The 22,645-nt window shown below is 49.2% G+C and overlaps 1 protein-coding gene across 2 annotated transcripts; it reads right to left on the reverse strand.

Annotated features, from left to right (window-relative positions):
• Positions 1–1,375: 1,375 nt before the first annotated feature.
• Positions 1,376–21,936, reverse strand: SAV1 (salvador family WW domain containing protein 1). Of its 2 annotated transcripts, XM_018558384.1 has the most exons (5): positions 21,760–21,936; positions 17,114–17,545; positions 13,903–14,173; positions 12,690–12,845; positions 1,376–1,763 (listed from the first exon to the last, which is right to left on the reverse strand). In XM_018558384.1, exons 1-5 carry the CDS (start codon positions 21,851–21,853, stop codon positions 1,565–1,567), a joined length of 1,152 nt encoding a protein of 383 aa, XP_018413886.1. In that variant the 5' UTR covers positions 21,854–21,936; the 3' UTR covers positions 1,376–1,564. The 2 variants fall into 2 exon arrangements, with proteins under 2 accessions (XP_018413886.1, XP_018413887.1); XM_018558385.1 differs by lacking the exon at positions 12,690–12,845.
• Positions 21,937–22,645: the final 709 nt, after the last annotated feature.

The following is a 22,645-nucleotide window of genomic DNA, read 5'->3' on the forward strand; positions in this document are numbered from 1 at the left end:
GCAAACCTTTTATACGTCAGCCCCCCCAAGTCTGGTAGCCATTTTGTCCAAGCATCTTTCACATGTCAAAGTATTCAGACATCTCATATGTCACAAGAGGTCTAGAAGCCATTTCTCCAGGTAATTCTAAAATATGCCAGAGGTCTGGTAGCCATTTTGTTTAGGCATCTCTAAGACATGATAGAAGTCTGGCAGCCATTTTGTCCAAGTATCGCTCAGATGTGACAGCCATTTTTTTCCAGCCATCTCACATGTGAAGAAGGTCTGGCAACCATTTTGTCCAAGTATCCCTCAGATGTGACGGCCATTTTTGCCAGCCATCTCAGATGTGAAGAAGGACTGATAGCCATTTTGTCCAAGTATGACAGCCAAATTTTCTCTAGGCATCTCTCATATAGGACAGAGGTCTGGCACCCATTGATCAGAAGGTAAAGGGAATTTGTCATGTGCATGTCCTTGGAATTAGCATGCGCCTTGCGAGTCAGGCAATGGTGGCCTCCATCAGAGAGTAATTCAGTTTGAAGGCTGGACACATTCTGCACCAATCTGATGGTCCAACATCACAATCAGGTTTTTCCAAGCCAAATCACAGTACCAATCCCTGAATTTACTATTACTTAAATGGACTCAGCAGCCATTTCTTTTAAAAATGCTACTTCCTGGGCTGTCTTTGGCTTTAATACTTTCTGAATCACTGACACAGAAAGAAAAATGGAACCCCTGATCTGCATATTTGGCCCAGGGCAGTACCTCAATGTATGAAAGTCAATGGAACAGAATGACAGCCGAGCAAGCAGCATTCTTAGAAGAGGTCAGCAACTGCAGATTTCTCCTCACTTCCTTTCCTACAGACTCAACAGGAAGTCAAAAGAAATCTTTTCAAAGCAAGGTAAATCCTCTTTTCGCTGTTACCATAACAAGTGTCCCCGTTGCATTATTTTCCCTTTATTCCTGTTTCGGTGACAACTCTAACATTTCAAATGTTCCATCACTTTCTGTCCTGGTGACAATGGTAATCAAGACAAATGGGGTGAGTTTGACTGGCAGGGACAGAGCAATAAAACCCAGGCAGAGGGTCTAATCTCAACTCCAAAACTAATAAGAAAGTTTCAGATGCACTTCAAGTTAACATTTTCAGCTCCTCCAGGCACTTCTTGTTAGCACATGTGGGGTTACATATGTAAAAGGACAATTCATTTTAGAGTTCACGTCCACTTCAAGAGCACTTTATGGTTTCAGTCTCATGCCTATTGGGTTGGGATGATACAATGGCTGCATGGTTGGGTGTGGGTAGAGGCTGCAGGACTAAAAACCTAGACTTCCAGGTTTGGCCATCCTTCGGGAGCCCAGACCCCCAGATATGCTCATTTCAGGACATCCAGCAGCACTGGACTGACACGCGGGCCGCCTCTGGTGTCTAGTCCTAACTGCGACATTCCCTTTATGTAGTGTTTAGAAGCACAGTTGATAGTGGAATGGGCCATTAAGGCACAACAGCCCCCCTCTGTGACAAAGAGAGGTGACTTTCCAGTCCTCAGGAGGAGAGAGAGGAAAGGGGGGGCAGTCAGAAGTTCTTGTTGTGTTGAGCGTACCACTGCTGTCTCTGTTTCCGTGTCTCCACCTCGGTGATCAGCGCCTGTCTATAGGCTTCATACAGTTTAACTATCCTTTCCAGTTCCTTCATAAAAAGCAGCTTGAGCATACCCTGATATGTGTCCAGATCTGCCAGCTGGAAGAGTTCCCACTTCAAGATGTGGTCATATCTACAAGCGGAAATAAAAAAAATGTGTGTTATTAGAAGCAGAATGCACAGGAAGCTCATATCACTGAACAACAACAGAATGCGTGCTATGAACAATGTGCATCGCAAGACACAGCAAATGATGCAACTATCAGAGAAATACAGAACACTCCATTTATTTGTCACATGGAATGTGCCATCAGTACAGTAAAGCGGACGGTATAGAAATCTACGTTTCATGCAGGCTGCCATTCATGATTGGCAACAGAAAAATTGGCATGCTCTATTTAAAAAGGAGAACTATGGGGTCAGTGTTTTTCCCCATAGTTCTCCTTAGGGTAACGGGAGGACACAAACTAGCGTCCTCCCGTCACCCTGGGCTCAGTGTTCGCTCACCTCCCGATCTACTGAGCCGACCTGTGACAGTCTCATTGTCACAGGTCGGCTAGAACTATGAGGTGAGTGAAAATCACTCATCTCATAGTTCTCCTTTAACCCTTTTGCTGCCTCTGGCGTACGTCATGCGTCGTTGGCAGCAGGCCCCTTCACACACACTAGCAGCTGGGAGTCTGTTTACAGCCGACAGTCGCTTCCAAGGGCCATGAAGTGCACACCCCCCCAGCCTTGCTTCCCGGGCTCCACTGCCCTTACCTGCGGGCCCTGGACTGGCATATTGGGCGTTAGCAAGAGCCGCTTGCCGATCTCCTCCCCGCTTAATGGGGCTGGAAAGGATGATGATTGCATCACTTGCAGCCCCTCAGATGGCCAGGAAGAAGCAACAATCTGCACTCCAAAAGCATCGTTGGACTGGAAAGGCGAGACTAGGGGGGGTCTAACAGACCCCTAATGTTTGCTTAACACTTTCCCTGCCACATGACGGAACACAACCACATCCACCTGGCCAGCTCAGTATGCTATACATTGGAGGCTTTCACCCTTCTGCTTCTTGCAATCATGAACTTATAAAGAAGGGTGCCCCTGACGGTCCCCTGTAAATTAATAGCCATCATCAGTAGCTGACAAGCCGCTGATGACAGCCAATAAACAAAAATCCAAACGATGTGGCATGTCTCATTCAACGTGGTGGCCATTTTGTAAACCAAATCAATTACATTATCCAGGAAGCCACAGTAAGGCCCCATTCACACACAAATCGGCCTGCACGTACAGCTCCGTGCGGGGCCGTACCAAGTAGCTGCCGGCAAGGACAGGTGCTGCGTGTGATTAGTACGCAGCCCCCGTCCTTCTCTATGGGGCTACGCGGCCGTACACCCCCCTACGCTCAACTCAATTGCAGGTCCGTAGGGGTGCGGGTTTTCTGGCCGGGACGCATACAGGATCCATTCCGGCGGCGCATGAATACGCTCACCCGCACCCCTATGGACCTGCAATTGAGGTGAGCGTAGGGGGGCGTACGGCTGCGTAGCCCCATAGAGAAGGACGGGGGCTGCGTACTAATCACACGCATCCCGTCCTTCCCGGCAGCTACTTGGTACGGCCCCGCACACCGCACGGAGCTGTACGTGCCGGCCAATTCGTGTGTGAATGGGGCCTAAGAGACACATACTGTACAGGGACCTACAAAAGACCCTCATAATAAAGCTGAACGTCAGTTTTTGAAAGAAAATCACTAATGAGTTCAGTTCTGAACCTATTCCGGCATTGACAAGCAACATTACAGGACCACTCGGGGACCATTAAGCATATGAAAGGTCCCTGGGTGGTCCCGAAACATTGCCGGTCTATATGATCACACAAGAAAAGAAGTTTTGCACTTTGAAAAGAAGCTTGTGGAGTACACTGATAACATATCTTTTTTCTTTTTACATTCTTTATTGACTGAAAAACACATCAAAACATGAGCATAGCAAAACAAGAAGAAAGGGGAAAAGTATGCAAATAACAATCCAGATCACAAGTACCATAATAAAGAAAGAGACAAAGCGAAGAATATCCCAGAATAAGATTACTTTGCACATAACAATAAGAAAACATGGCAACATTGTTAATAAACATGAAGAGTATCCGTTCCGTAGCCCAAAAATATTAGCAAGACCACAAAGCATCTTGGTCAAGGGGGAAAAAAAGGCATAAAATCGGCGGGCAGAACAAACATGATGAAAAAGTGCCAGACAAAAGCATGGATAAGGAAAGGCGCAAGAAGCATGAGAAGATAGAAGGGAGAGAGAAAGAAAGAAAAAAAGACTTGTGGGGGCCATCACCTCCAGCCCCCGCAAGCTGAGGCAAAAGGCTATCCTCCAAGACCATCCAGATGACCAAAACATAGAAAAGGGATCCATCCTAGTGGTCAGTGGACAAAGGGAACCCACAAATCTCCTAATGGGCCATCAGGTGAGTGTAGAGCTCAGAATATCTGAAATAAATCCAAGCGTCTCAGGTGGAAGAGAAAGATATTGTCCTCCTTGGACAGCCACAATCGAACGGTGGGAGGGTTGGGATCTATCCAGAGCAATGGGATGCATGCCCTGGCAGCATTTAGTACATGGTATCAAAAGGGAGTGCTCATATCTCGAAGACGTGCAACAGGCTGCTGGGTTGCCTCTCAGGTCCACCGTTGTCAAATTCTCTACAACGGTCAGCACCTGGTCCCAAAAAGGGTCTCAACTTCGGGCAAGATTCAGAAAACGTCTAGCATCGTACTTGATTCTGAACTGCATCTCCAGCATCGGTCCAAGATGGAAGGGACCATTCTATGCAGTAGCCAGGGGACTCTGTCCCACCGTGACACTATCGTGTACCCCAATTCTTGGTACTTGCTGGCAATGGAAGATTTAAACAACATGGTGAGGATAGTATGTTTTTTTGCTGTTCTGTAAAAGAATATCCCAGTTTAGTCTCCCAGCCTAAGCCAGGTAAACATCGGTAGGAGACAAAAGGAGTCATTTATATATAGTGGAGACAGCATGACTAGAAGGAACGATACCCCTGCACATATCTTCAAATATTGATGTGGCAACTCTACGACCAGAAGAGGATCTAAAGTGTGAAAATAAAGGGCTTTGCGTGGCAACCACGCAGAGCCCTAGCCAAAAGTCTTCCGGGCTTATTCGAATATTCATAAAGAGCGCGCCTTCCATTGAGTGTGGCCCTTACATTCACAATCCTGCAATTTGATGCTAAAACACAAGGAGACAGTAGAGATCCTCTGGGATGTAGAAGCCACCTCTCCGGTAGTCAGATCCCCTTATACCAGGGGTAGGCAACCTTGGCTCTTAAGCTGTGCTTAAACTACAAATCCCTTCATGCTTCTGCCTCTGGGAGTCATGCCTGTGGCTTCCAATGCCTTATGGGATTTGTAGTTTCAGCACAACTGGAGAGCCAAGGTTGCCTTATACTGACTCTTTCCCATCATAATGTGCCAGCCACACTAATGGGACAATTCTAAGAGTTACTATGCTTTGTTTTGATAAAAACATGGCAACACACTCAACATATATGCTGCATATCTCTACATAATTTTATTTTTTTACCCTATGTGTCTCACACTAAGCACAGTGAGAGCTAATTCACAGGTCCTGTAGCTTTAATTACTAACAACGTCAGTAAAAATGTTTATTTGGTGAACACAAATGCTAACAAAAGCCTCTTCTTTTTGTACACAAGCATGGCCTGTTCTCATGAAACTGGCCTGGGGCAATTCCTTCTGCGTGTTCCAGGACGTCCGTACGATCCAGCTTTCTGCATGGAGGATAAACACCTTAATATATTTTTTTGGAATTGCAGCGCCTGGCTGGCTGAGTGGGTGAAATTCAAATGCAATTCTTCCTTCTCCACTGTCAGGCCAAAACCAATGGCAAAGTGCAAACCTGAGCCCAGTGTCTCACAAGGAAGGTTAAAAAGGTACAGGGGTGTGGCATTCCTATGGCCTGACGCCTGGGACATGCAGCTCTGGGCGCCGGAGAGGTATTTTTTTTTTTACATTTAGCCCTGCTTTGGGCAAGCACCAGGGCTAAATGTAGAGCGGGGGAGCCGTTTTGTACAAGTGATCTGGGCGGCTGTGCAATTATAACTTGAGTTCAACTATAACTGAAGAACAGTTTCCAGTACCGCTTAGTCTATATTGCATCATGCTGGATCATCTCCTTGTTTGGCTGCAAGTAGGGATGTACTGATACCAAGTACAGTACTCGGCACAAGTACAGATACTTTGAGCTCCAAGATTAGACTAGAGAAAAAGGTAAAACGTTAGGAGGCCGCTGTCATGTGTAAGGAGCACACGGAGCTCCTGGAGCACCGATACCAGTTTTGAGAGTACAATTACTGACACTCCCCCAAGTACTCACAGATACACTTTTGTTTATTGTCATGTGACAGTTTCTCTAAAACAATACAGACTAATGATTTCAGGACAGTGGTGGAGCGCCAGAGCCAGGTCCCAGCTGCAACCGCTACAACCCTGGTAGTCCTTGTGAAAATGTCAAGTATCGGCACTGGTATCTGAAAAGTATCGGTGCATTCCTAGCTGCAAACATATACTTTGCAAATCCCCCAAAAGATGCTCAAATGCCATACATGTAACATTTATTATTGGAAAAGAGGAATATTCCTTTTGCATGAGCTGGTCTTAAGTTGCCCATACACCTTACGATTATCAGCCAATTGCGTTTCCGTAAGGTTGATGGGCAGTGTACAACCGCAAATACTGTACAATCGGTTGACTTTTCCGGCAGGTTAGAAAACTTCGGTCGATCGTACGATTTTCGCAAGGTTGGTTGGCGTTTCCTTACGTCAAAGTTCATACGATTTACACTGCTTATGCGCAGACGAAAATACGTGCGGTCGATTACCGCAATTCATCCAGGTGCTTTTTTTTTTTTTTACTACAGCTGATTGAACCATGCGATAATCGGGGCAGGATGGGGCCACCGGTACGAAAATCACATGACGGTTCGATCATCGGACGAAAGGTTTTGTCCGATGATCGCAAGGTTTATGGGCAGCTTTAGAGCAGCGATCTGCAGAGGTTTCACACGTCAACGGGTACCTGAAAATGTGGAGTTTTGGCGGCTCCTCTAAGAAGCTAAACTCTAAAGCTGCCCACACACCTTACAATTTATCTGCAGATTTTCTGATGTGTGATGGAAAAGGGGCAACAGATTCCTCCATCTACACTCAACTGTGTGGATGGAGTAATCTCCACCTGGGCCAATCTGTTGCACTTTTTCCATCTGACCACAGAAAATCTGCAGATAAATTGTAAGGTGTATGGCCAGCTTAATACGGCAGATTGGCGAGACCAGCAAGTTCAGGTGAATCCACTTAACTATTCCCATCAACTGGGAGTATTGGAACAGTGCTGGTGCAATGCGGTCACACTGAAAACACATCAAATGAGATTCTGATTCCAAATGAATTTGCTAGCTAGCTTATGTACATGGCTAGAGCCCGAGGTGTGGGAACGCCCAGATCGGGATATGCCTGCATACACCCAAATGAGGCAGCACGTGAAGCGGAACATCGCGTACTATCCACAATGTCAACATTCTAAACTGGGCATTGACTAAGAACTCCACCAAACCATTATCTGCCCCTAAACCAGCCTTAGAATCCCAAACCAACTCCAGAAGACTTCTAGGTGTCTACTTTCCACTTCTGTTAGCAGCCTGTGTACACTTTAAACTGAAGCTTTCAGTAACTTTACACATCTATAAATACATTTCTGTCTTTTCAGCCCTGGTTCACACCTAGGCGGCACCATTTTTGCACCTTTGTACGCACGTTAGCAGCATGCGGTATATTTGCGCATATATGCACATTGTGCACATTTGTATGCGCGTACATGAAGGTGACTGTTTTGATTGGCAGTTCAAAAACCATTGTGGGCAGCGTAAGAACACTCACGAAAATGTGCAACATGCTTCTGCTGCGCATTTTTAGGCATTTCCAATGCAGTCTATGGGGGGGAAAAGCGCTTTTAACTGCCTGAAGAAGCTCCTGCACCTTTTCAGGCGTCTGGCGTTTTCCTGCTCAGGTGTGAACCAGGGCCATTGAAAATCATGGGATTTCTTGTGTTGGGCAGTTAAAAGTGCTTTTCGAACTGCTCAAAAACGCAGAGGTGTGAACCAGGGCTTAAAGTATACAGCAACAGTATACTAAAAAAAAAAACAAAAAAAAAAAAACTCCACCTTATAGCATTAGAAAACTTTACTTGAACTCCAGTCAATGATCGCGATGAGGGGGATCAGTCTGCTGCAGACAAAGAAGAATTTTCTCAGTCTCCTCTTCCTCAGCGAGCAGTCTGCTGCAGGTAAGAGGAGGCATTTCCTCAGTCCCCTCTCCCCTAGTGACCAGACTGCAACATTATAACTTGGTAGTGAAGTGAGAGGCTGATCTGTGTCGGGCATTTAAGGACACCGCCAAGAACTGCATAGTCACCAGAATTTACAAGATTGTCTCCGAGTCAGCATCCCAGTCCAGAAAGTTGGTGGTGACCCTTGATGATGCCTGAACAAACATGGCTCTATCCTTCTGGAAAGAAAAGCAGCCAAAGACATTCCCGGGGACTACCGTGATCTCTGTGAGAGGTAATAAATGCATTTACACATTATTGTACACACTTAGCATGACAAAATAATTCTGCTGCTAGGCCTACTTTAAGAGCGCTCCATATCCAGGGAGAGGTGGAATATTGGCAACAACTTCCACAGCTGCTAAAATGGTCCTAGTATTGTACAATTAATAAATCAGCTTTCAAATAAATAATAAATATTCTTCATGAGTTATCCCGAGAAGCAGAAGTGATGATGGCTGAAAGACAATGTCCCCTCACCCTGTTTGTGCTTGAATGATTGAGGTGATGGAAATCACATAATGTTAATAAAAATTAAAAAAAAGAAGAAAACCCTGATGAGCCTGTAAGAACTTCCACCATTTGTTTTATGTAAGTTATCCATAATGGAGGAAAGTGACAAAATTGCTTCTTCCAAAATAAAGACTTTCTCTTTCTTAGCTTTTTTCGTCCTGTTCTCCATCCCCAGAATTTCCCCCCATATGAGGTCCTATTAAACCTCTGAAGAGTTAAGAATCCATGGGATTGGAACACGACATGTTCACAAGAGATTTTCCCTTGTGGTCCAAACAGAACACGGCACAAAAGAGCGAAAAAGGGTCATCTGCTCCAGGCTGATGTCCACCAAACTACAGGAAGTAGTAACATAACATGTGTACAGACTGTTCATAAAAATGTATGAATTCTCATCATACCCCTCATTCAGCGAGGCAACAGGAAAGGTGCAAAATATAGCAACTGACAGCAACCAGATAGAAACCAAATGTAGCTAGGCAAGATCCCTCAGCCAGTGCACAGCCAGACCGCCCCTCAACCAACCGGTGCACAGCCAGACCGCCCCTCAACCAACCGGTGCACAGCCAGACCGCCCCTCAACCAACCGGTGCACAGCCAGACCGCCCCTCAACCAACCGGTGCACAGCCAGACCGCCCCTCAACCAACCGGTGCACAGCCAGACCGCCCCTCAACCAACCGGTGCACAGCCAGACCGCCCCTCAACCAACCGGTGCACAGCCAGACCGCCCCTCAACCAACCGGTGCACAGCCAGACCGCCCCTCAACCAACCGGTGCACAGCCAGACCGCCCCTCAACCAACCGGTGCACAGCCAGACCGCCCCTCAACCAACCGGTGCACAGCCAGACCGCCCCTCAACCAACCGGTGCACAGCCAGACCGCCCCTCAACCAACCGGTGCACAGCCAGACCGCCCCTCAACCAACCGGTGCACAGCCAGACCGCCCCTCAACCAACCGGTGCACAGCCAGACCGCCCCTCAACCAACCGGTGCACAGCCAGACCGCCCCTCAACCAACCGCTGCACAGCCAGACCGCCCCTCAACCAACCGCTGCACAGCCAGACCGCCCCTCAACCAACCGCTGCACAGCCAGACCGCCCCTCAACCAACAGGTGCACAGCCAGACTGCCCTCAACCAACCGGTGCACAGCCAGACTGCCCTCAACCAACCGGTGCACAGCCAGACTGCCCTCAACCAACCGATACACAGCCAGACAACGAAAGTGATTTGATGGATATGGGCATTTACATATTACAATTTTATGCATTAGGTGAGCTTTAAAGTGACACTAACCTCAGGAGTTACATCTTACAAATACATTCAAGTATCTTAACTATTAACAACAATGCATCTTATTTGTGTATCACTCGGCTGTAGATCCTCCAATCATCTCTGAATTGGTGCTGACACTGTCCTTCCTTCTGGAGGGGGGCTACTTATGTTCCCCATGGTCCCTGTGTGTGTTGTAAAGTAGTCACCGCTCCAAGCTCACCCCTGTGATGGACTACAATCTCATGATAGTTTACTAATTTGTATTGAGATTCAAGTCCATCCCGGGAACGAGTTGTTGCAAACTTTGAGGATGAATGGCTCCACAGTGCAAACAGCAACAGAGGTGCTTTCTTCAAAACTAAATTTACTGTTTGTTAGGAATATGTAAATATTTGAAAGTCCACAGACTGGGCACAGATTACCCTTGAATCCGGACGTAGTAGAGAGAAGCGGGCAACTCCAGCTGCCTATACCTCCAAATCTACGCAATTGGCTGATTGGCGGAAAAGCAAATGTTTTGTCCGAATCCAAAAAATGTAACTTATTCACCTTTGAAAAGAGACACTTAAGAGGGGACCTTATTGCCGTCTTCAAAATCATCAAAGGGGACCACAATATTCGGAACAAACTGTTGAATCTGAAAACTGTATTGAGAACCCGGGGACACAAGAGGTTAGAAGAGAGGGTTGTTTTTCTTACTGTGAGTAATGAAATTGTGGAATTCCCTACCACAGGCTGTGGTATCCGCCTAGAGCATTGATAAATTCAAGAAACTTCTTGATGAATTTCTTACTTCACTACATATACAAAAATATGGGAAGTGTTAGAGCCAGATAAATACAGACACACAATCACATACACCCGTGGGTTGAACTGGATGGACCCTTGTCTTTATTCAATCTCACCTACTATGTTACTATTCATGTTACTTCTCATTGAACATAACCCAAGCCTTATGCATTATTTTCCATCACATCCTCAGTTCCGGTTGCCCAGGTATGAGCCAAGTTTATAAATCCTTCACTGGGTTAGGACACATCATTGATCATTCATAAAATAAAGTGAGCTGTGAAAATATAAATCTCTGTTATATGTCCAAAAGATTTTGAAAGCTTCTGAGTGCTGTGGACATTTGATATGAAGCTGTGTTAATGGGGGAGGTTTTTCTGATAAAGCTCAGGTTTTAATGTCTGGAGCCTGCTGACGGGGCTGAGGTCACAGAAAAGAATCTGCATTTGGCTATATACCCAAAGAGTGGAAAAAAGCCAAGAAGCTGACGTCTTCCCTCGGAGCAGGGATACTTCTATCAGTGAGCGCTATGAGATGAGTTCTGGAGCAACTGGCTGAAAGATGCTAAGAACAGATGGAAACGACGAAAAAGATGCCTTGTAGTATTGGATGACAACTTTGAAGCTCATCTCAGACTCAGAAGGCAAAAGATTGGATTGGAGACATTCAGTAGATTTACAATTGTTTTCCACCAAAGAGCAAGTTGGTACATTTCCCTCTGGGGTAGTTCAAGCAGCCAGAAAACCGGAAGAGGACTGTAGCTGTTCCTTGACCTGGCAGCTCAGTACCCTTCACCTGGATGGTGGCATCTTGTCTAGCTTAGGGGTGCGCTATGTCACCTCCAGTTCACACTGTGACATTTGCTGCGTGCTGGTGGTAAGCAAGAAGGACTTGACAACTGTGCTGCGACTTCAGGCAGAGTGGTTGAGCCTTCATGGCACTCAGCTAAAAAAGGGAAAGAGCAACACAGATGATGATGCCATGCATTCCCTTGTGCCAAGACTCTGGCAAACTGCTGGAGAGGGTATGTGGCAGTGTTCTGGACTCCTTTGGCCCCCAGATCAAACAGTGCCTGCAGCAGAGCCAACGTTAGTTAAGGGAGCCAGCCATCAAAATAGGCAGGGCTGACACCATGTGGTTGCAAATTGAGGACCAAAATACAACGGGCCAGATAAAGAACCTACTGGTTCTTGTGGTAGGAATCCCAGGTGTCCAGTTCAGATGCGGCCGCTGCAACAGTCCAAGTTAATGACTGGGAGGCGGTGGCCGCATCTGTAAGCGACAGTCCGAAACGCAATCCTATTGTTACATGTGGTTTGGACCAGATCACAGTCACTGGACGCATCCATCATGTGTTAAGGGACAGCGATCTATTCCAAACATTATGTAATCATATCACATACGAATACATACAGACTGCCGCTTACAGATGCGGCCACTGTCACCCGGTCATTACCTTGAATGGGTGACAGCAGCCACATCTAAATGGGAGACTTGGGATTTCTGATTCTGCATAGTGTGAATGAGGCCTGAGATTTCCCTGCTGTATACCAAAACAGTGCCGACACCTGATTAGAAAAAATATAATATTGACTTTTGTTGAACGTGTTGGTGCTGGTAGGGCCACCTGCAGCTCTAATTTTGGCAGATTCTTCAGGAATTGGCTGAAATTTAAGCTGTGGGTGTCCAGCTTTAGGCTACATTCACGAGGGTTAAGTATCATTATATAACCATGTGACTGTTATTTTCCAATCTAATTGGACTCAATTAAAAATAACGGTCACATTTTCAATAAGCAGAAGTCTAAAAAGCAAAATAAATCCTTATCCTGGGGTGTTAGTTTTGGGAATTGAGCCCATTGTCTGAATGGTCATCTAGATAGACATCACCTTTACTGAACGCTACATAAGAATAATAATGCATGCTCGGCCCAACTGAGCACAGAGTAGAAATACATTTTTGTAGTTGGATCACACACACATCAGCCTGACCGTCATCCCTCGTCTGGGAGCACTGTAGTTGGCATAAAGCGACAAAAGCAAAAAACGCAAAAACTCACTTGACGGGCGCCCTGGCGTACACTTGGAGCCAGTCTGGGATCTCAGCTGTATGGTATGGATTGGCAGGCACGAGGAGTGGCTGGCTTCTCTCCACTTGTCGAGGCTGATAAGTGACTGGAGGAGGGAGGGGAGGGGGCTGGTCATAGCGAGGAACACTGCAAACCAAGAACAAGACTGGAATGAGACAAAGGTACAGCAGGCCAGACACTAAAACTCACCCAACTCTGGCATTCTACTCTGCATGCAATGCATTATGATGATGAAAACTGCTCAACATACCCCGACTAAGTGACATTCAGTCTGTTATACAAATCTAGTTTACAACTGATAATGGGATCTGCCAGCACAGTACAGACACTGTTTATTACGTTAATCTCCCCACCCTCTTGCTCTTAGACCGGTCCTTACAGCCTCGCTCCCCCTCCACTGCAGCGATCTAAGGATCCTCACGTCATCACGACCAATACACTGTGTAATGGACATGAGGATGCCGAGGGACATACCATCGCTGCAGCTTAGGAGACAGGCTGGAGGGAGCTCTTTGACAGGCTGGAGGGAGCTCTTTGACAGGCGGACAGCTCCAAGCCTTGGGTGAGTATGTATGTATGTATGTATGTATGTATGTATGTATGTATGTATGTATGTATGTATGTATGTATGTATGTAACGAACTTTATGTTTTACTAAAAATATGGGTAAGAATAAATGTTTTATAACATAACGTAGGGAAACTTTTTTTTTTTTTTACATTTATGGTACTTTTATCATTATATAGTAAAACAACAAAAAAATAACCCCCCGTGGGGTCACAAAAGAAAGCTCTATCTGTCCCCAAAAATTTTTAACATAAATTGCAAGGCTATAGTCCGGTCATGCTGACTGGTGAAATACCGTAAAATTTTTCAAGCCCTATATATATATATATACACACACACACATTCATTGGTCCTTAGACTAAAAAACCCTTGCAGAATGGGAAAGGGTTAATAAAAAAATTTTTGCAGAGAAATCTGCTTTATCCCATACAATTACCAGGGAGAAATCCTTACATAATTAGCGGTCCTCTAAGTCCGAGCAACAAACTGGTTCTCATACTCGCCATTGGAGGTTGAATATTGCAGTCAAAGCAAATGCTGGAGTTGCTACTCTGCCAGTCTAGACTAAGTCAATGGCCACACACATGGAAAGACTGAGAAGAGAAGAATGATTTACCTAGGAGCACACGGGTGCTTGTACTGGGCTCTCTTATTAATATGATCCACGTAGTAAACGCCAAACTCCGCCGACTCTACGCGTTCCCAGCCAGGGGGCAGCCCCTCCCTCTCCAGGGGATGGCTCCAATGGGTAGTGTTTGTGTTGTGGTCGATGTAATACTTCCGCCCTCTTATTGTCCAGTCCACGGACCAGCCACCAGGTAGAGGCATATCTTCTGAACTGTGATTGGTCAGGTTTCCTAAAGAAGTGGCCGCAACCCTTCCGATGCCTGTCCCGGGAAAAAAAAAAAGAAAGAAAATCACATAACCTCATATGCAATTAACATTATCTTGTAAGATGGAAAGAGGTTAGAAGATGTCTTGCACCAAGTTACACCACAGTCACATCCTGCTACAAGAATGCTGGACGAAGGAGAAATACTGATCCCAAGTTCGTTCACCTCACCGGCTTCCCCTCCCACAAGAATCTGACTCGTGAAAGGATCACTTCATACACATAGGATGAGCACATCACTGTTGTTAAATCATAACTGGAAAGGTCAGAAGGCCTTCAAAGCTGAACTCCGGGCAGACAAAGAAATGCAGCTCTGTGTTCATTCATTTTTATTTCTTATAAGCATTTAAATAGAGGCGCTGTACACGCTGCACATCAGTCGCTGCTCTCAAGGAGCTTACAATCTCAGATCCCTGTTGTCCATGCACACACCTATTTCAATGTACGTGGTAATGCAGGTTACCCTGCAAGTCAATGAATGTATTAATGTGCAGCAATATCACACAATTTGCTTTTTGATTGGTTATTATTATACAGGATTTATATAGCGCCAACAGTTTGCACAGAGCTTTACAATGTAAGGAAGACATTACAATCACAATACAAATCAAGACAAGATGGTAAGGAGGGCCCTGCCACTGAGGGCTTACAGGAACTCGGGATGCACCAATACTCATGAAAATGCCCCGATACTAAATGCTGATACTGTCGCTTCACATTTTTAAATGGAAGTGGCTGCCGGAGATCCGACGCTTCCTGGGAACCTTGGCAGCCTTTCTGTGAACCACACGGCACCTGTTTACAGCACCAGCCTTACATATGCCTCTCCTTACTGGGGAACCCCTCCACAGCCCCAGCGAGACCCTCCCACACAGCCCACCTAAGATCGTCCACTGGAGACATCAGGCTGGCACCACGGAGCAACATAGAGTATGTAGCTTCATATTATTCTGCAATGCTGTATAAATGTATTACTGGGATTTGTAGTCCTCTATAACTAGTTGCCATTTGGCATTATTGTATAAAGTATTGCTGGGATTTGTAGTCTTGTATAGCTGATGGTATTATTCTGCGATGCTGTATTATGTATTGCTGGGATTTGTAGCCATGTACAGCTGATGGTATTATTCTGCATTGCTGTATAATGTATTGCTGGGATTTGTAGTCCTGTATAGCTAATAGTATTATTCTGCGATGCTGTATTATGTATTGCTGGGATTTGTAGCCTTGTATAGCTGATGGTATTATCCTGTATTGCTGTATTGCATCACATAATTAGTCTGTTTTAGAAAAGCTGTCACATGACAATAAAAAAATAAAATAAAAAAAAACAATTGGTAATTGGTATCAGCAAGCACTTGTACTCAGTCTGGAGAAAATGGTATTGGTGCATCCCTAATAGAAACCCATCAGGCAAGAATGCAAAGGTGGAATCCAGCCTTTAACTGTTCCAGATGCAGATTTTCTTATTACACAATGCTGTGTAGTGGATCTAAAGCAGAACTGTTGCACTGGATAATTTTCGTTTTATTTTGCCCAGGCATACACTATAAAACCTACATGTTTACTTCAGGGATCACGCACACGGGTGTATTCATGATCAAATACAGACGTATTGCCATACAGGGTAAAATACACCTGTATTTGCTGTATTTGCGAGCTGCAGTCTCCTGTACATAGCAATGTATGGACAGAAAATACAGTAGGCCCGCATATGCCAGTACCGGCTGTTGCAAGGGGGTACATTTCCGAATGTGGATGTTCTGGAAACTTACGCTCATGCAAACACCGGTGCCAGTGTTTATAGGCATACACCCGGGTATAGCATTTTCTGTCCATACATCGATATAGACAGAAAACAACAGCAAGTGTGCCGGCTCCTTGGCGCCACACAAAGGCGTATTTTACGTTGTTTGCAATTACGCACCTATTCACTCATGAGTGCACCCGTGTGCATGAGCCCTTACTGTTCCATCTGTGTAAGAGATATTTTCACAACCTTCAAATCATGGCATGGGGGGGGTCACATGGACACTCCTAAGATTAGTGCACCCAGGAGTACTGTGTAAAAGCATCATAAGGCCAATGGTTCCATATTGGGGACAGACAGGTATTCACAGTGACGGACACATAGTAAAATGGTGGAAATACTGGAGTGTTCAACACTTGGGGTCTGATTTATTAAGGGTTTGCTGAGCGCATAGCTGATTTATTAAGGGTTTGCTGAGCGCATAGCTGATTTATTAAGGGTTTGCTGAGCGCATAGCTGCTTCATAGCCAATCAGCATCGAGCCGGCCAAACAGATCTGATTATAGGGTGACACAACCTCCACCCTGCAGACACCCAATCCTCCTCACACACATATCCATCCTCAGGATCAGTCATTACCGTACCACAGATGTCCCTCGGCCAGCTGGACCGACACCACTCACCACAAGCTGGCTTCCCGACCAATCAGCATCGAGGCTCCACGTTTCCTCGCGGAACTGCTGGTCAGAGGAAATCTCCCTCTGACCGGAAGTTCCGTTATCAGGAAAAGTATCGGAGCATTTGGGCGAGTACGAGTACTTGCCCAAATACTTGGTATCGGCAGCGATACCAGTATCAGTGCATCCCTACCCCTGTGACAACTGCAATCTGTAATGTAAGGTTCCGCGCCATCGCTAACACTCACTGGTCCCACACTAATGATCAACAACTGTGGTCATTGGTTCCTCATCAGGTGATCATCATGGCAGCCAATAATAGGGATTATTTCGGGCAGCCATTTCCTTTTACCGCCGGACAGGCAGAAAGAGAGGGAAGTATTTTATCTTCTTCTGCAGCTCTCAGATTAGTAACAGTCTTCTTAAAATATGGAAATCACATAAAAATAGTTTTCAGGTAAATAGAACTCATGAGAAGTACACAGATAAGAAGTCGCTGTTCTGTTACCTGCGGGATGTCTGCCTGGTCCGTGTATCATTCTCTGTATGTGATCATTGCCGTGTTCATAATATCTGAAGTCTTCATGTTGCGTTCTCCTTTGACCATCGTAATGGTGGTCCGCGCAGAAATACCTGCCGTTCGCGTCTCCGTTCTCCATAACCGAATTGGCTTCTGTTAAAAACGACTGAGAGGAGGAGCCATACTCCCGGGGAACGTCGCCCAGCCCCCGCACTAGGTAGGAAGGGGCGGACATCCTGTTACTCTCCCTGCGCATGACCTCCTGGGGGGTTCTTTGAACCGGAGTCCGTAAAAAACTTTGATTCCTCGAGACCCCCCCATCCCCTGCAGTGGGGTACTGTGAGGGGGCGGGATCTGCAGAGCAGATGTCAGTTCGGCGTGGGATGGTTGGACCATGGCGGATGAAGGAGGGCATCAAATCTAGAATTAAAAAAATAAAAAGAGATGTAATTTGCAAAGTTTAAATGATCGGAGTAAATAAGTACAGCAAAAGCACATGACCCCACCACACTACCAGTATTCCCTATATTGGCTCAGCCTGATCACATGACCCCCACCACACTGCCAGTATTCACTATATTGGCTCAGCATGATCACATGACCCCCACCACACGTTCATTATTCACTGTATTGGCTCAGCATGATCACATGACCCCCACCACACGTTCATTATTCACTATATTGGCTTAGCATGATCACATGACCCCCACCACACGTTCATTATTCACTATATTGGCTCAGCATGATCACTTGACCTCACCATATTTTCAGCATTTACTACATTGGCGCAACATGATCACATGACCCCAAAACAGTGCCAGTATTCACTATATTGGCTCAGCATGATCACATGACCCCACCATACATTCATTATTCAGTTTATTGCCTCGGCATGAGCCCACCATATTTACAGCATTTACAACATTGGCTCAGCATGGTCACATGACCGCACCACACTGCCAGTATTCACTATATTGGTTTAAAATGATCTTAAGGTACACTTGATTGTTTGGGACAAGTCAGCGCCTGAACCAAATAACAGATCAGCAATTCCGCACTGATGATTTTATCTTGGAGGCAGCAATGATTCATGTGCATAATAAAAGATGAGAGGAAAACAAAACGCCCTCCATCATATCGCTTCACTAAATATCCCCAGGCTTGGTGTATGCGGCCCGAGATTTCTTCTCTCTCTCCCTCCATCACCCTGCAAAACTCTGATAAGAATTCACTTCCATTCCTGAGACCCGGATCTGGCTCCGCTCCAACCTACAGAGCAACCACAGAAACCACTGAGAAGACTTTCCTGCTACGAGAGGCTCACACAGTCCATTTCCCTTCATACTAGACTCCTATGACTCCTCATCTGTCATTTGTGTCCTGAAGACCCCAAAACTGGCCCTCCAACATATCGAAGATCAATGATCTCCAGATATTCATAGACATGAGATGACGGATGTTTTTATCATCTGCCCTTTTAAAAGGTGGACTACAAGTCATGCTCTATTCTAAGTTATCCTGCAGACTTTCGATGTGACCCCATACCACGGGGATCTTTCTACACCCTGGGGATCCTTCTATGCGCCAGAGATCCTTGTATACCCCGGAGTTTGTATTCCTTCATTCACAGTGATGTCAGAGAGCCAATCTTTAAAGTCTGTGACCCCCAACTTGACTCTCCGCAACCCCAGAGACTCCGTTCTGACTGTTACCCCCAGGTCGTCACTGAGCGTGGCCCGCAGACCACGCTCTGCCTCTCCGTGAGGCCCGCAGACCACGCTCTGCCTCTCCGTGAGGCCCGCAGACCACGCTCTGCCTCTCCGTGAGGCCCGCAGACCACGCTCTGCCTCTCCGTGAGGCCCGCAGACCACGCTCTGCCTCTCCGTGAGGCCCGCAGACCACGCTCTGCCTCTCCGTGAGGCCCGCAGACCACGCTCTGCCTCTCCGTGAGGCCCGCAGACCACGCTCTGCCTCTCCGTGAGGCCCGCAGACCACGCTCTGCCTCTCCGTGAGGCCCGCAGACCACGCTCTGCCTCTCCGTGAGGCCCGCAGACCACGCTCTGCCTCTCCGTGAGGCCCGCAGACCACGCTCTGCCTCTCCGTGAGGCCCGCAGACCACGCTCTGCCTCTCCGTGAGGCCCGCAGACCACGCTCTGCCTCTCCGTGAGGCCCGCAGACCACGCTCTGCCTCTCCGTGAGGCCCGCAGACCACGCTCTGCCTCTCCGTGAGGCCCGCAGACCACGCTCTGCCTCTCCGTGAGGCCCGCAGACCACGCTCTGCCTCTCCGTGAGGCCCGCAGACCACGCTCTGCCTCTCCGTGAGGCCCGCAGACCACGCTCTGCCTCTCCGTGAGGCCCGCAGACCACGCTCTGCCTCTCCGTGAGGCCCGCAGACCACGCTCTGCCTCTCCGTGAGGCCCGCAGACCACGCTCTGCCTCTCCGTGAGGCCCGCAGACCACGCTCTGCCTCTCCGTGAGGCCCGCAGACCACGCTCTGCCTCTCCGTGAGGCCCGCAGACCACGCTCTGCCTCTCCGTGAGGCCCGCAGACCACGCTCTGCCTCTCCGTGAGGCCCGCAGACCACGCTCTGCCTCTCCGTGAGGCCCGCAGACCACGCTCTGCCTCTCCGTGAGGCCCGCAGACCACGCTCTGCCTCTCCGTGAGGCCCGCAGACCACGCTCTGCCTCTCCGTGAGGCCCGCAGACCACGCTCTGCCTCTCCGTGAGGCCCGCAGACCACGCTCTGCCTCTCCGTGAGGCCCGCAGACCACGCTCTGCCTCTCCGCGACCCCCGCAGTCCACGCTCTGCCTCTCAGCGACCCCCACAGTCCACGCTCTGCCTCTCAGTGACGTCCACGCTCTGCCTCTCAGCGACCCCCACAGTCCACGCTCTGCCTCTCAGCGACCCCTGCAGTCCACGCTCTGCCTCTTCGTGAGGCCCGCACACCCCGCTCTGCCTCTCCGCGACCCCCGCAGTCCACGCTCTGCCTCTCCGTGAGGCCCGCACACCCCGCTCTGCCTCTCCGCGACCCCCGCAGTCCACGCTCTGCCTCTCCGTGAGGCCCGCACACCCCGCTCTGCCTCTCCGCGACCCCCGCAGTCCACGCTCTGCCTCTCCGTGAGGCCCGCACACCCCGCTCTGCCTCTCCGCGACCCCCGCAGTCCACGCTCTGCCTCTCCGTGAGGCCCGCACACCCCGCTCTGCCTCTCCGCGACCCCCGCAGTCCACGCTCTGCCTCTCCGTGAGGCCCGCACACCCCGCTCTGCCTCTCCGCGACCCCCGCAGTCCACGCTCTGCCTCTCCGTGAGGCCCGCACACCCCGCTCTGCCTCTCCGCGACCCCCGCAGTCCACGCTCTGCCTCTCCGTGAGGCCCGCACACCCCGCTCTGCCTCTCCGCGACCCCCGCAGTCCACGCTCTGCCTCTCCGTGAGGCCCGCACACCCCGCTCTGCCTCTCCGCGACCCCCGCAGTCCACGCTCTGCCTCTCCGTGAGGCCCGCACACCCCGCTCTGCCTCTCCGCGACCCCCGCAGTCCACGCTCTGCCTCTCCGTGAGGCCCGCACACCCCGCTCTGCCTCTCCGCGACCCCCGCAGTCCACGCTCTGCCTCTCCGTGAGGCCCGCACACCCCGCTCTGCCTCTCCGCGACCCCCGCAGTCCACGCTCTGCCTCTCCGTGAGGCCCGCACACCCCGCTCTGCCTCTCCGCGACCCCCGCAGTCCACGCTCTGCCTCTCCGTGAGGCCCGCACACCCCGCTCTGCCTCTCCGCGACCCCCGCAGTCCACGCTCTGCCTCTCCGTGAGGCCCGCACACCCCGCTCTGCCTCTCCGCGACCCCCGCAGTCCACGCTCTGCCTCTCCGTGAGGCCCGCACACCCCGCTCTGCCTCTCCGCGACCCCCGCAGTCCACGCTCTGCCTCTCCGTGAGGCCCGCACACCCCGCTCTGCCTCTCCGCGACCCCCGCAGTCCACGCTCTGCCTCTCCGTGAGGCCCGCACACCCCGCTCTGCCTCTCCGCGACCCCCGCAGTCCACGCTCTGCCTCTCCGTGAGGCCCGCACACCCCGCTCTGCCTCTCCGCGACCCCCGCAGTCCACGCTCTGCCTCTCCGTGAGGCCCGCACACCCCGCTCTGCCTCTCCGCGACCCCCGCAGTCCACGCTCTGCCTCTCCGTGAGGCCCGCACACCCCGCTCTGCCTCTCCGCGACCCCCGCAGTCCACGCTCTGCCTCTCCGTGAGGCCCGCACACCCCGCTCTGCCTCTCCGCGACCCCCGCAGTCCACGCTCTGCCTCTCAGCGACCCCCACAGTCCACGCTCTGCCTCTCAGTGACCCCCACAGTCCACGCTCTGCCTCTCAATTACCCCACAGACCTCGCTCTGCCTCTCAATTACCCCACAGACCTCGCTCTGCCTCCCAGTGACCCTACAAACCCAGCTATGACTCCCAATGACCCCCAGAACCCTTGTTCTGATTCCCAGTGACTACGCAGACCTATTTTGCCCCTCCCACTCTAGGGAGTCCCCCTTTAAACCCAATCACCCCGCACTCTGCCCCTCCCTGACCTGACTCTCGCCCTGCAGAGTCCCCATCAGCTCTGGACCTGGACCCCCACCCAGCCAGTCACGACACTTACTCCGCAGCAGCGGCGAGGTCTCCTTCTTCACATACTTGCCCTGCACCTCGGAGGGTTTGGAAACTTCTTTCTTGGTCTTCTTCCTGGATAACATCCCCTCCTCTCCGGGCTCCGCTATACGGCGCGTCCCCTCATAGTATCCTCTCTACGGCTATACGGTGACATGCTCCCCCAACTACCACCGCCGGGCTCCCTCTGCCGGTCGCGCACTGCCCCCACCCTCCCGGATACGGCAGGAACGCGCGTCACGTGACCGGAGCTCCACAAACTTTTTTTTACCTTCAGCCTCAACAGGCGCTGACGTCACCGCCCCGCCCAGTGCCTTGTTGGACAGGCTGGTGGGGAGGGGCAAGGGAGGAGGCGTGGTGAGAGGCCGAGATCTCCGGCGTCCTGGTTGCCTGGCGACGAAGTGGGTGGAGCCGTGACTGCACTGTTACTGTGGCTGCACTGAATCGATCTGTGCCATTGTGTCTGTGGAGGTTCTCATTCATCCAGGTCATGGTATACAGTATCTGTAAAAAATAAGTCAAGGCAACTGGACTTGCTGTATTTTTCCTTGAAGACGTTTCACTGGTTATCCAACTAGCTTTCTCAATTCAGAATGAGTTTTTTTTGTACAAGTCATTCTGAATTGAGAAAGCTGGTTGGATAACCAGTGAAACGTCTTCAAGGAAAAATACAGCAAGTCAATTGCCTTTAGTATTTTTTACAGATATTGATCTGTGCCATTGTTCTATCAAAGGTTGTGACTGGGTTGGAATGTGTGACCGGTCACGTATTCACACATTTTAAATGTACACACACCCACTTTTTTGGCCGTGTAATATGTGACAGGGTGAAGAATTCCAATACTATGTCAGCTGTTCCAGGGCAGATCGTCATCGCA

The sequence above is a fragment of the Nanorana parkeri genome, unplaced genomic scaffold (assembly GCF_000935625.1).
Source record: "Nanorana parkeri isolate BGI_ZX_2015 unplaced genomic scaffold, ASM93562v1 scaffold335, whole genome shotgun sequence".
Classification (NCBI taxonomy): Eukaryota; Metazoa; Chordata; class Amphibia; order Anura; family Dicroglossidae; genus Nanorana; species Nanorana parkeri.

What these genes read in the sequence shown, in the direction of transcription:
- SAV1 (XM_018558384.1), bottom strand. Translation starts at nt 21,853, where the DNA reads ATGTTATCCAGGAAGAAGACCAAGAAAGAAGTTTCCAAACCCTCCGAG. An exon ending in AAGCACCCGTGTGCTCCTAG is followed by an intron (nt 12,846 to 13,902) that starts GTAAATCATTCT and finishes CTTGGTTTGCAG; the next exon opens with TGTTCCTCGCTATGACCAGC. An exon ending in TACGCCAGGGCGCCCGTCAA is followed by an intron (nt 1,764 to 12,689) that starts GTGAGTTTTTGC and finishes TTCCGCTTGTAG; the next exon opens with ATATGACCACATCTTGAAGT.